The 12,737-nt window shown below is 38.6% G+C and overlaps 1 protein-coding gene across 4 annotated transcripts in view; it reads left to right on the top strand.

Annotated features, from left to right (window-relative positions):
* Nucleotides 1-12,737, top strand: part of XPOT (exportin for tRNA) — a 134,079-nt gene that overhangs the window by 99,046 nt on the left and 22,296 nt on the right. The window contains exons 1-5 of one of the 4 annotated variants that reach the window (XM_032493317.1): nucleotides 2,870-3,175; nucleotides 6,276-6,409; nucleotides 9,496-9,578; nucleotides 11,535-11,591; nucleotides 12,274-12,343. In XM_032493317.1, the coding sequence (XP_032349208.1) occupies nucleotides 6,350-6,409; nucleotides 9,496-9,578; nucleotides 11,535-11,591; nucleotides 12,274-12,343 (270 nt within the window). In that variant the 5' untranslated portion in view covers nucleotides 2,870-3,175; nucleotides 6,276-6,349. Of the gene's footprint in view, nucleotides 1-2,869; nucleotides 3,176-6,275; nucleotides 6,410-9,495; nucleotides 9,579-11,534; nucleotides 11,592-12,273; nucleotides 12,344-12,737 lie in introns of those variants that run through there. The other 3 variants (XM_032493320.1, XM_032493318.1, XM_032493321.1) reach the window with 3 other exon arrangements.

Consider the following 12,737-nt stretch of genomic DNA (forward strand, 5'->3'; position numbering starts at 1 on the left):
ACAGGGCAGAAGTCAAGAGAGGAGAGAATTTCAAGGAGAAAGGAAATAGTCAACAGAAAAGTTGAAATAAATAAAAATGGTCACAGGGTTGGATAATTTGGAATAGTTTTAGTAGCAGTGATTTGGGATTAGAAAACAAATTACAAGAAGTGAGTGACTGGAAGATTAAATGTAGGTAATGCATACGGTGTACTGAAGACAAGCAATCCACGTTCAAGAGTCTAGGGTTCTAGCCCACCATTTACTAGCTATGCGATTTAGGATGTTGCTTAAAATAGATCCTCCTAGGATTAATTTGGAGTTTGAGATTAACATATACACACTACTATATATAAAATAGATAAACAACAAGGACCTACTGTATAGCACAGGGAACTATATTCAGTTTCTTATAATAAGCTATAATGGGAAATAATCTGAAAACGTGTACGTAAGTATGTACAACTGACTCATTTTGCTGTACACTTGAAACTAACTGTAGCATAAATCAACTACACTTCAATTAAAAGTAAATTAAAAAATAAATAAATCCTCCTTGGTTTCCTTATCTGTAAATTAAAAATGATGATGATATCTGCTCCATCCCTACAAGATTAAGAGGAACAAATTAGAAAAGTTATATGAAAGCATATTTAAACCACAATGAAATATATAAATGTTATCTATCATAATTCTTTCAAGTATTCTGGCAATTGAAAGAAAAGGGAAATATGGGATGGGAACAATTTTATTGTTGTAAGAGAGGTGCCTCAGCATAGTTATAGTAAGAAGAACTGACTTAGTACAGTAGTTCTACAATGTCATCATCCTTTAATGGACCTTCATTTGAGAGACAAGGGTTAGATGCACAGACTCTAGAATCAGACTATAAGGGTTTGAATCCCAGCTATGCTCCTTAACTTTTATGAACTTCATTTGAGAGACAAGGGTTAGATGCACAGACTCTAGAATCAGACTATAAGGGTTTGAATCCCAGCTATGCTCCTTAACTTTTATGAACTTCAGTTTCCTCAACTATAAAATGGGCACAATGCTAGTACCTATCTCAGACTCATTGTGAGGATTAATATCTGAACACTCAGAACTGTTCTGGCACATAATAAATGCTAAAAAATGTTGGCATTTGGTACATAAAAGCACTGCCATATGCAAGCATATGTGCTTTAAGTCAAAATAATGACTGTTCTTTGTCAACATTTTGATAACTAGAATTTTATATTAGTCTGAGATGAAAAACTGTCCATCCCTTTATGGATGGGGGACCCAGAATATGGAATAGTCAGATTTAACATCCCTCTCAGAGCCTCTTCAGTTTGACTACAAGCACTTCCCTATTTGTTCCAAAATAATATGAGTTTACAAAATTGAGAAATTTTTACAATTATAAATAGGCCAATGTTACTAGATAAACTGTAGATAGTAGGTAAGCTGTAGATAAACTTCGTAGTGATACTTAACATATTAAGTATCCACAAAATGAATTTACAAATGGAAGAGGCAAATATAGACAGTAACAATACAACAGACTGCATTTTGAGGTTCTTTAGGATGATACTGTGGAATACACTGGACTTATTACAGACTTTGGAGCCACTTGGATCAGAATTAGTATTGGGCCTCCAAAGTCAGTAGTTGACCCACACAGCTAAAGTACGAATCTATGCAGTCATTCACCCATTGAATTTTAACTACAGGCTGGCACTGTGCTAGACTCTGGGGATGCACTGAAATAGGACAGGAATCCTAGCCTGACATTTTAAACAAGTAAATTATAAACGTGATGCAAAAGTGATTCGAGATACTTTACAGATGAAATGCCTGGTACAGTGTCTTGCACATGGTGGCTCACTAAATAAATGTAGCTGTTAAATTGTTACATTAATTTTATTCTACTTTCTTTCCATTCCCCTCTCCCAAGTTTTGTTTTTCACTGTGGTCCCTGTGAGGGCAACCTAGTCTGTATCAGTACATACTTAATAATCAACAAAGAAACCTAAGTACCGAGCACTTACTGTTTGCCAAACACATGCATTATCTCAATCCTGACAACAACCCTTTGAGGTCAGTACTATTATCATCCACCGTTTCACAGACGAGTAAATTTAAGTACAGATAGATTATGTAACGTGCCTGAAACTGAGGTTAACAGCTAGTGAGTGGGTGGTGCCTGACGGGAGTAGGGCGAGCCGGGACTCAAATCTACGCAGGTTGAGCTCGTACGATCTCTATTCACTAATAAACTAATCGGTGAATAAACAAATAGTATCACAGAAGAAACCTATGAGTAGGACTACCCAAGAATGCGCTCCTTCTTTTCACGAATGACAAAAATGTTAGTACGTTTAAAGTGAAAATTAAACAAAATTTCAGCGCTCATCGGAGGACCCTCATGCGGGCGAACACGTGGGACCATAGAAAAGCAATTAAACAACTGACTCACACGTGGTTTGGATCAAGTCAGGCAGCTCTCGGGAGCTCTGTACTCTAATCTACCAACTATTTGTCGAGGCGTTTATGGAACTTGCTACGCAGTTCCAACCGGGGGTGTGTGTGAGGTGAGGGGGTCCCCATCCCGGGGCAGAAGCTACAAGGCATTCAACAGCACGGAGGGTTTCGGGCCGGACGCCCCATCCCTGCCGGACGCCCCATCCCGGCATGCATCGCGGGCCCCGGCGACCACGCCTCCCAGCAAGCGCCCGGCGCGCGTGTGCGACCCACCGCCCGGAAGCGCCGCCTGCACGTTGCATGCTGGGAATTGTAGGCGCCCGGCCCGGGCCTGCGGTCTGCCGTCCGCACGCTCCATGAGGCTGCTGGCTTTGGTCCGCGCGGCGCCGACGCGGGGAGCGCGCTTCGCGCTGACTCAGCGGCGACGGCGGCGGCGGCGGCGTTAGCCGGCCCTCGCGCTCTTTCCCTTCCTGGGGCTCCGACCCCGCCCGCTTGCTTGGTATCTTGCCGGCCCGGCGCCACGCAAGAGAAGGCGCCAGGGGACGCGGAGCGGCGAGAGGCGCGCGGCCCCGGCCAGCTCCGTCTCCGGCGTTAGCGCTGCGTCCGTGGCGGAGGACGACGGCAACAAGGACGAGGGCCGCTCTCCCCGCTCCTGCTTGCGGCGCCCCTCTGCTCCGCTGACCAGACGTCGGGAGTGCAGGCGGGGAGGCGGGATGGAGTGATAGAGAAGGTGACTCGGGGCTCGGGGGCTGCGGGACTCGGACCCAGCTTGGTCCACGCGAGGCTGCGGGGAAGTTGGTCGGGAGGACTGGCCCGGAGAGCCCCCATTCCGAGGAGGGGTGCGGGCTGGGGGCCCTCCATGGCGGTGCGCCCCGAGCCTGGGTGGACTGGGTGGGGGTGGGTCCGAGCTGCGGCCGCCACGGCAGAGCGCGTCCCCAAGTGCGTGGCCGCTCGTTGCCGAGTGTTTCATCACCCGAATTGCCACGAGGCTTCCTTTAGGGGAGGGATCCGAGGGAAGAAAGGGGGCAAGGCCGGCCGAGGAGGGCCCCCGTCGTCTGCAGCCCCCGATATAATAAAAGTGCCCATTTGTAATAGTTGTAGCGTATCCCACCAGTTTCAACTGCAGAGAACTCAAACTTGGTCCACTCCCCATCCTCCCATCCCCAGGACAAAAAAGAAAAAAATATTATTTCTCTGTAGTAATTTGCCAGCATGGACACGCCATTTTTGCTCTTCCCTTCACATTTCTGCAGGAGTAGAGAAGCATGATGTTTCTCTGTGACCAGAAAAAACGAGTACTTTTTGAAAGTGCTAATTAGTTGTTGCTGGGGGAAGTTACGTTTTGTAAAAGCGACTTGTCAGCGTGGTGTTAAAAGCCTGGAAAGATTCAGTCCTGATCTTTGAACAGTGTAGAGGAATTTTTCCAAATTGTTTTGATTCTTGATTTAATCTGTCGAAAAGTTAGAGCTTAATATTTTAAGTATGTTGTTCGCTTTCCCCCCAGAAGAACATTTGCTAGATACATAACTGAAGTGTTTATCGCATTGCAACAAATGTTTAAGCCTGCACGGCTATGTCGTGTTAGAACATTGTGTTCATGCACAACCTTTTATTGGGAAAATTGTCACCTTTTTGCAAAGATTGTTAGCTTTTCAGTTGTTTGCGTACATGTAGATAATTTACTATTGCATACTGATTTTTATCCAAGTGCCTTCACCGTGGGGGATTCTTTCTGTACTAACAACTGTAACAAGTTTGTTTCCTTCGGTTGTTTTATTTGCGATATTTTTTTCCTTAGGACCACTTGCTGTTTTCCTTGATAGAATCCAAGTGACCTAGCTTATGCAATTTCCCCTAAAGCCATGCCAAATTCAAGGAATCTTTTATAGGACTCCTCAATCTGAGATTCATAGAAACTCGGATTCTTTTCTTTCTGTGTGTGCATTTTTCAGAGGAATTGTCATCAAATTTTGTCTTTTTTGAGGGGAAAGGGGCAGAGAACCGATGCCTGTTTTGTTTTTCCCTCTGTTCAAAATGCCAGTTTACTGGTATGCTAAGATAAATCTAGAGTGCTCCAAGTAGTTCCCATTCCCCATGTGCTTATGAATTATAAATAACCTATTGAGAGCCTACTATGTGCCAGGCATGCTTTACATACCTTATCTCATTGAAGTCTTTACAACTTTATGAGGCAGATGCTCTTTTCCCCATTCATAGAAAGGGCTCTCACAGGTTTCACAGTTGTCCACATGGCCCCAGTTTGAAAATGACAAGATTAGAGTACCAATCCTGGGCTTTCCAGATCCAAAACTTGTTATATTATGTCCTAGGGACATAGGGATGAATATTCAGAAGGTCACTCCTTCCTTTAAGGTGAATGAGAAAAAAAGTAGTAAGCAGATAGCATATCAGCACTTAGAGGGGGCATCTAATCCAGTTTGGGAGAGTTCAACAATAGGGGTCAAAGAAGGATTCTTAAAAGAGGTGATCTCTAAGTTGAATTCTGAAGGACAAGCAGGGGTTAACCACGTAACAAGAAAAGAGCAGTGTGTGCAAAGAAGATGAAAGGCAGAATACCACTGGTCTTGCTGGGTTGGAGTGCAGAATGGTGAGGAGTCACTGGAAAGTGTTTGGATTTTAATCCTGAGGGCAGTGGTGAGTTACACTGCCTCCATGTAGTCCACGAGTGTGATGGTAACCGTGAGAGAAGGGGCCAAGCTTTCTTCTCCAAGGCTCCCAGCACATACCCTGATTTATCATTTGATTCAGGAAGGCCCAGGGGGAGACAGAAAAGCATGTTGTAGTAAGAATTTTTTCTTTAACCTGGATCTTATCCTGGCCTCACCATTCCAAAAAGGCTGTGAAGCCCCTTCCTTTCCACCCCCTCCGCCCGTCCCCATTGGGTTCTTGACCTCTTTAGGCTCTGGTCTTCTCTTTGGTTATGATAATTAAAAAAAAAAAAAAAAGCTTCACAGCCTTTTAATGGGAGTAGTAAGACCTGGTCTCCTTACCTCAGGAAGAATTTTTTTCTTTTTTCTGCAAATAATACATTTAATCAAAATCCATTGCCCTTTGGAGCTGATCACGTTCTTATTTGAGAATATTAAACCCTATATTGTGAAAAAGTGCATTACTTTCCAGAGACTAAAAAGTTCTTAAGTAAGAGTAGTCAGCATTAAATTGTTGATTTTTATAGCTACTATTAAAAAATATTTTTTGAAATACATTTCTGGAATTGGGCTGGCAAGAGCAGAGATCCGTAAAAGGTAGAGCTAGCCCGTTGTTCAAAAGCTAAATGACTTGTTTTTCACTCTTCTCCTTTTTCATTTGACTTCTTCTGAAGTACTTGGTAGATTCTCCAATAAGGATGTTGCACTCTGAGGGCAGTATTTGGTCAGCCATTCTAATTTTTTTTTTTAAGGTTTGTGCTATTGATAAATGGCAGTAGGCAGATTATAATAATTAGTATAATAAGATAATCTCTGGATTTGTCTTTTTTATTTACTTAATATAGTGCACAATTGTACTTTGCTGGCAGTAGTAGGAACAGCACTCCATAAATTGGATGCTTCTATTTCAAGTGGAAAATAATTACTTGCTAACTTTTTTGATGATATTGAAGAAGAAAATGGCATACCTTAGATGTTTAAAAATTCCACATTAATGGAGTATCTAGCAGGCCCACTCTTCTGAGACTTAGGCTTCTTTAGTTGTGATTCGGATAGTTAGAAAAGAAGTTCTTTTAACTTTTAAACTTCTTTGCTTAATGTTATCTATCTGTTTTGTTTATCAAGTGTTGTTTTCTTTCAACTTTCTATACGTGTGTGCAGATGTTTGTGGATTCTTCTGTGGAATCAGAGGGCACATCTGTTGTGATCAGAAAACTCCAAGTGTAGCAGCAGGAATGGATGAACAGGCTCTTCTAGGGCTAAATCCAAATGCTGATTCAGACTTCAGGCAAAGGGTAAGTTAAGTCGGCTTAATCATTTTTTAAAGCATGTTATGTAAAGATTTGCATTAGAGGACTTGAATCAAAAATTTACATCTGATAAAGGTTTAATTTGGGTAGAAATAAATAGAGAAACAAATCTGAGGTTTTTGAATGTATTCTGAATACAGAAACAGTGAGTGATTATGATTTATTTTCTCTTTAGTTGACTGAACTATTAAAATCTTAGATAATTCAAGGCAGCTCTCTATGTCTCAATAATCGTTTCTAATTATTTAAAAGTTGTCATGCAGAGGATTGTTCAAGGGATTTTCCATAGTAGCAGGCATACATATTATTACAAATTATATTTTCCCATTGCTTGGCTTGGTCTAAACAAGTTTAGCGCTCATGTTAGTGATAATTAACATCCTTGTTATTTGGTCCAGGCAGACATGTAAGTAAGCAGTTTAATATGCCATGTCTCAGGTTGCATAAAATGATCACGTGACAAAGAATCCTTTATGGGGTGCTGGGATATTTGGGTAAGTATAAACAGTTAAACATAATGCAGCCTATGCCTGTAATCATGACTGTAGCTGAGTGATAAAAGAAAAACCTAAAGAACAAACCTCTAATTAAAATTTTAAAAGACGTGTGAGTGGTTTGAAGTATAAGGTAAGTGGAAGACAAGGTATTTTCTTTCTACTTCTTATAGTAAAGGATATTTCTTATAAATGAGCTAATCAGATTAACAATCTCACAAAATATAGCAGTTTTTCTACTTCTAAGTGGGAATTATTTTAAGTAGTAAAAGAAATCTTGAGTGGTTTCCAGCATAGTACCATGTATATGCCTCTGCTATTAAAAGAAGTAACCAGTCCTTCAGACAGAGGTAAATAACAGGAATTGAGGTTTAAATATCTAACTAATTACAGGATGCCTATCAAACTGGTTAGGACATGAAAAGTCATTAAAAGTCTATGTCTTCTGTGTGTGGACAAATATTTCTTTTCATTTAGGGCCTTTAAGCTACCTACCGTCAAACCCTTAGTCACAGAGTTGAAGCATCATAGATCTGTACCGTTAGTCTGGCTTGGTATCACATGGTCATTATAACTAAAAGCTTTTGACTGTTTATTTATCAAATAAACTTCTCTGGTTTTGGGGGGGAAGAGGGTCCTTTTTTGAACTCCTTTGTTTTTTTAATTAAACTCCACCATCTAACTTTTTTTAACGTGCAGTGGTTTTCTTTTTCAGATTGATGATGGTTTTTATCTAGAAGTTATATGCTTTTCATCAACAAAAATGGGTTCTAGCGGTCATGGGCATATGTTAAGCATCCTAGTCCAGGCTTAATTTGATATCCCATTAAGCCAACATGAGTTACAATTGATTAGGATGAAAATGAAGGAGTCTTAAGGATAAGTGAGTTCTGATAGTCCTGACTTTGGAGTTCAGGAGTAGTGGGAACTTAATTCAGTTTTGTAGTAAGATAAATGACTGCCAACCCCAGTTCCCAGTTGTCTGTCTGCAGTTCTCTGTTTTCTACATGTTTTCAGTAAAAGTAGCTGAACTGATTCTTTTGCCACTTAGAGACAATAGAGCATTAGAAAGCAAGTGTGAGGTAGAAGATCTGGATGATGAAAGCTTTGACTTGTTCATCATTGCCACAATTTTTTTTTAATGCTAGTATTACATGGATTTAAAATGCAAAGACTAGTTTAAAAACTGAAAATTTTCAAGTGATTATCACTTGAAAAATAGAATATCTGTCTTTGGCTTAAAACTTGATATTATTTAAAGAAAATGGTATGTCAGTGATCATTCTAGCAGCTGGATCAGATCACACCTCTTCCCGTTTTTTGGTAAGTGAAGTATTAGGTGGCAATGCAATATGCATGATTGACTTCAGCCCTGTCCTCTGCCCTGGTCTGTAAGATACTTCTAAAGGAAACTCTCAGTTTCATGGAACAGGTGTTGTTAGGACACCTAAACTAGATTATTTTGTAGCTGCTTGGGTTCCTATATTCTTAATTTCTAAAGATAGACAGTATTTACACTTAAGATAGTATTTGGTAATCTTCATCTACTCATCTTCATTTACCTGGTCCTCTGCTGGTGGGAGCAGCCATTGAGGCTACTATGTATGAAAACCCATTCCTTCATTCATAGTTACGTGCTATAGGAAACTGTCACCTAAATACAGTGGTTTTTTTGGCCTTTTTTTTTTTAACCTCTAACCCAATGGAAAAAATAATTTTGTATCTTGACCCAGTATATATGTATGTATAATATAAACATACATACATATGAATATATTATATATACGCACATGACTAAAACAAGTTACACAAAATAAGTTATTCTTGCTAAGTGCAGCACACTCTAATGTTCTCTATTCTGTTTCATTTTTTAAGTTACTGACAAGACCTATAAAATTGATATCATCACTAATGAGGCAGAAACCACATTTTAAAAAAATACTGACTAATTGAAATTAGGCTTCACTAAGGCTTAAGGTTGTTTTTAACTCATTTCAAGGTTAGTAGTTCAGTATATAATTGCTTTAAAATCATTTAGCAGTGTTTCTAGAGATGATTTAATTTTCTTGGTTTTATTTTTTACAAGTTAAGATGACTGTTTGCCCATTGTCATGTGTGAACCCTGTATCTGTCATGTATGCCAGTTGCAGCATCCTAGTGGAAGAGTGGCAGAGGTCACCCCCATTTTCCCAGCAGCCTGATAGAGAGCATGTGGACTTGGTGTTGCATCCATTCTAGTGTATACTTGCTCTTATAACGAGACCCAGAATTCGAGAATAGAGGGGAATGAGAAACACATTTCCTAAAGCTTTGACCTTTTCAGTTATTTGGTACTTATCCAAAGTTCATATGCAGTTGTACTCCGATTTTAATCTCACTTTTTAGGGAACTTACATAATAGATATAATTGAAGAATTGAAATACTTTGCTTTTCTGTTAAACATTAGATCAAATGATGTTTTTTAGAGTCACTGATTTGTTGTTGGTTTGCTACTTCCAGAAAACTTTGTCGAATATTGGCAGGGGACTGAGATTGACTATTCCAAATGCGTTTGTTGCTTTGCAATCTTAAAACAGGCCCTGGCCTATTTTGAGCAGTTGAAGATTTCCCCAGATGCCTGGCAGGTGTGTGCAGAAGCTCTGGCCCAGAGGACATACAGGTAATTAAAACAAATTTGCCTGACTTGTAGAAGAATTTAGATTTTTGTAAACTTGACAGGATTGTTACATTCACCTGTTTGGAAAATGCTTTCATAAAAACATTTTATGACTTATGTTTTAGAAAACTATTCAGTGTAGAAATGAGAAAAATAGTAAATTGATAATTTGGCTATTCTAGAATTGACTTTTCATTAAAATTATCCTTTGACTTATTCTGAGTGCCTGGCAGTAGATCCCAACTAGAATATAGTACAATAGAAAATTCCTTAGCTCCTTATGATGGAGAAGGATAGTTGGTTTTCTAGAAAGTTGGTACAGGAAGTAATCATAAATTATATATATATATCTTAATTTTTAATTTATATAAACATTCAGTTGCTAATCTTTCTAATATTGGACCAGGGTGTTTTCTTTGTGTTTATGCCACTAGCATTCACTTCATCATTCTTAACATTGATCACACCCATAATTCATCATCTACTATTTCCACTTTGGGTCCCTATAGTGGGTTGGGCAACAATGAGTGCAGATTACTAAGCTTTTTATTTATTTGTTCCCACTTCTCCAGGTCTTCTGGTCATTTGGCCCACATGACATACGTACAGGGTTTTTCCCATTGCAGTGTGACTTTCTATGAAGTCTTTCTAAAGCATTCAACTTAATTTTTACAAAAGTAGGAACTGTGATCATACTCATTTCATTAGTTTATATAATAATTAATTTATTCAAATACAAAAGAAGTGCAGCTGACATAGTGAGGCTTGTGGAAACACAACTGCCAATTGTAAACAAACAGCTATACGAGTGGGAGTAGAAATTCTTCGGGGTCAGTGATGGCTCCCAGATAGAGTTCTTGGCATGCTGTAAGTATCAGTCACTACAATTTATAGCCAAAAGCAAGTGCTCCAGTTTAGTGAAAGCTGGGTTTGAGAACATCTGTATGTCGTAGAGTAAATAAGGGTTGGCTTTTAACTAAAGACTCCCTATAGTTTATATTTTGAATGGAAGATTGAAGTCTTGTATAGTTAGGTAAGCTTCAGTGCCATCTGTGGTAAGAATAGAAACCGTAAGGTCTTGGGAGAGATACTAATTAAATGTAACTTTTAAAACTTAAGTTTCATTTTCTTAAGTGTGGAATTATTTTGTTTGGTTAATTGATAATAGTCTAAATGAAGGTAACTTCTCCATTCTTGTATTGACTAGTTAGCTTTATAAGTGAAAAATTGTTCCATGACTAAGCCTGGCTGAAACCAACTGTCTTAAGATGAACAGATTGTTGTTCACTAAAGGGCTTGATCAGTGTTTGTATCTGGCTCAGTGCAACTCTGCCATCACCCCTTGAGAGACAGTTGGAAGTAGATAATTGGTGGATATTGATTTTTACTCCCATTTTATAAGAGCAGTATATTTGTAATGTGGTTTTCTGTCTGAATTTTGAGACTGGACTGCCAGTCCAGGTGACTATTTTTTGCATTTGGCTGCAATAGAACTTCTAAGTATGACTTTGACCATCTTTGATGTGACTCAGTCTCTGGCTATTCTATCATTTGTCTCTTTAGACCTAACCTTTTTATTGTAAGTGTAGGTGTTGTTCCAGGAATTCTAACATCTAAAATTTAGGAGGAATGCCTTCTGTTTGCAAAGCATATCTATCTATCTATCTATCTATCTATCTATCTATCTATCTATCTATCTATCTATCTATTTATTTAGGTTATTCTGCTTGCCATATTAAATGAAAACACTGAATATTGTATAATATTTAAAGTTCTCTTAGCTTTTTAAACAAGTGGTTGTGAGTGTAATACTTCAGAGCAATAAATAGAAAGCAAGCCAAAGGTCTAGTTTGAGAAACTTTTCAACTGTGTTATTCATTACTATTTAACCTTTGATTTGTTTTCCCCAATTCATGTTCTGCTTACCTAATTTTTCTTTTTCTCCCCCCCCCCCCCCAGTGATGATCACATTAAGTTTTTCTGCTTTCAAGTACTGGAACATCAAGTTAAATACAAGTAAGTAAGACTTTTCTTACCAAGATTTATGGGGAGAGGTCATTTTTTAAATTAGCTTTTCCCTTTTGGGGACATTATAACATAGGTTGTAAATTGACGGTATATGTCAAATCAGCTTGTAGATGCATTTTGATTTATCCCAACGTGTTTTAAAAATAGAGTTCATTGGTTAGATATAAAAATCCAGCTGTTTGACAGAAAAAAGATTTTCAGCTTCTCTGGAAAAAATCAGATCTAGCAACAAGCCTGTTTCTCTACATGACGACTCTCTGTTAGAGTTGAGTGGCAGTGTGGGCAGTGGTATTTAGAATCTCTGCCTTAATTAAACAAAAACAACGAATGGCTACTTGAGGGATCCTTAGTTTGCCTGTTGGCTTATTCTGTAAACCGCAGACCTCAGAACATGGACATATTTCCATTTGAAAAAATATGTAGCTGCCATTTTGTTTTAACATGAACTAAACCACAAATCAAACTGAGATCAGTATTGATACCCCACCTGCCACACCCACCCCCATCTTTAAAGCAGTGGTGAGATGTATTATCAATTTATTTTAGGGAGTTTTAGATCACTGAGTGCTATGTGAATTTTCTCTTTGAAATATACAAGAGGCTGTTACTTTTTAAAAAATCACAGACACCAAATATAGCCATTATTATTTTTCTTCTTTATTTTGAACAGATATTCAGAACTAACTACTGTTCAACAACAACTAATTAGGGAGACGCTCATATCTTGGCTTCAAGCTCAGGTAAAATAGTAGTTTTTACACTTAGTACCTCAAATTATCATTAATTTAAAGTTTTGTTTTTGCAAGAGTTTGCAACTTCACCTCAGAAATGTCAATCATTTATCCTCCATTTGATCATGTAGCTCTTTTAGAAAGTGCTGGTTTTGAAGATCACGGGTAGATGAAAACTCAGCAATAACTTAAAATTATATCAACAACTGAAACTCAATCTTCCTGTGACGAATGGTGGAAATTGATTTTGAAATGTAACTTTTTTTTTTTTTTACTATTTGACAAAAGTAGCTTTTCTGTTCACACTTAAGGTGAGCCCTCCTGGACAGCCTCTTCTCAAAGAACCCTTTTCAAAGGAGCCAGTAGAGTTCTTCATTCACATTATGTTCTTTTTCAGTAATTT

This window comes from Camelus ferus, chromosome 12 (assembly GCF_009834535.1).
Source record: "Camelus ferus isolate YT-003-E chromosome 12, BCGSAC_Cfer_1.0, whole genome shotgun sequence".
Taxonomy (NCBI): domain Eukaryota; kingdom Metazoa; phylum Chordata; class Mammalia; order Artiodactyla; family Camelidae; genus Camelus; species Camelus ferus.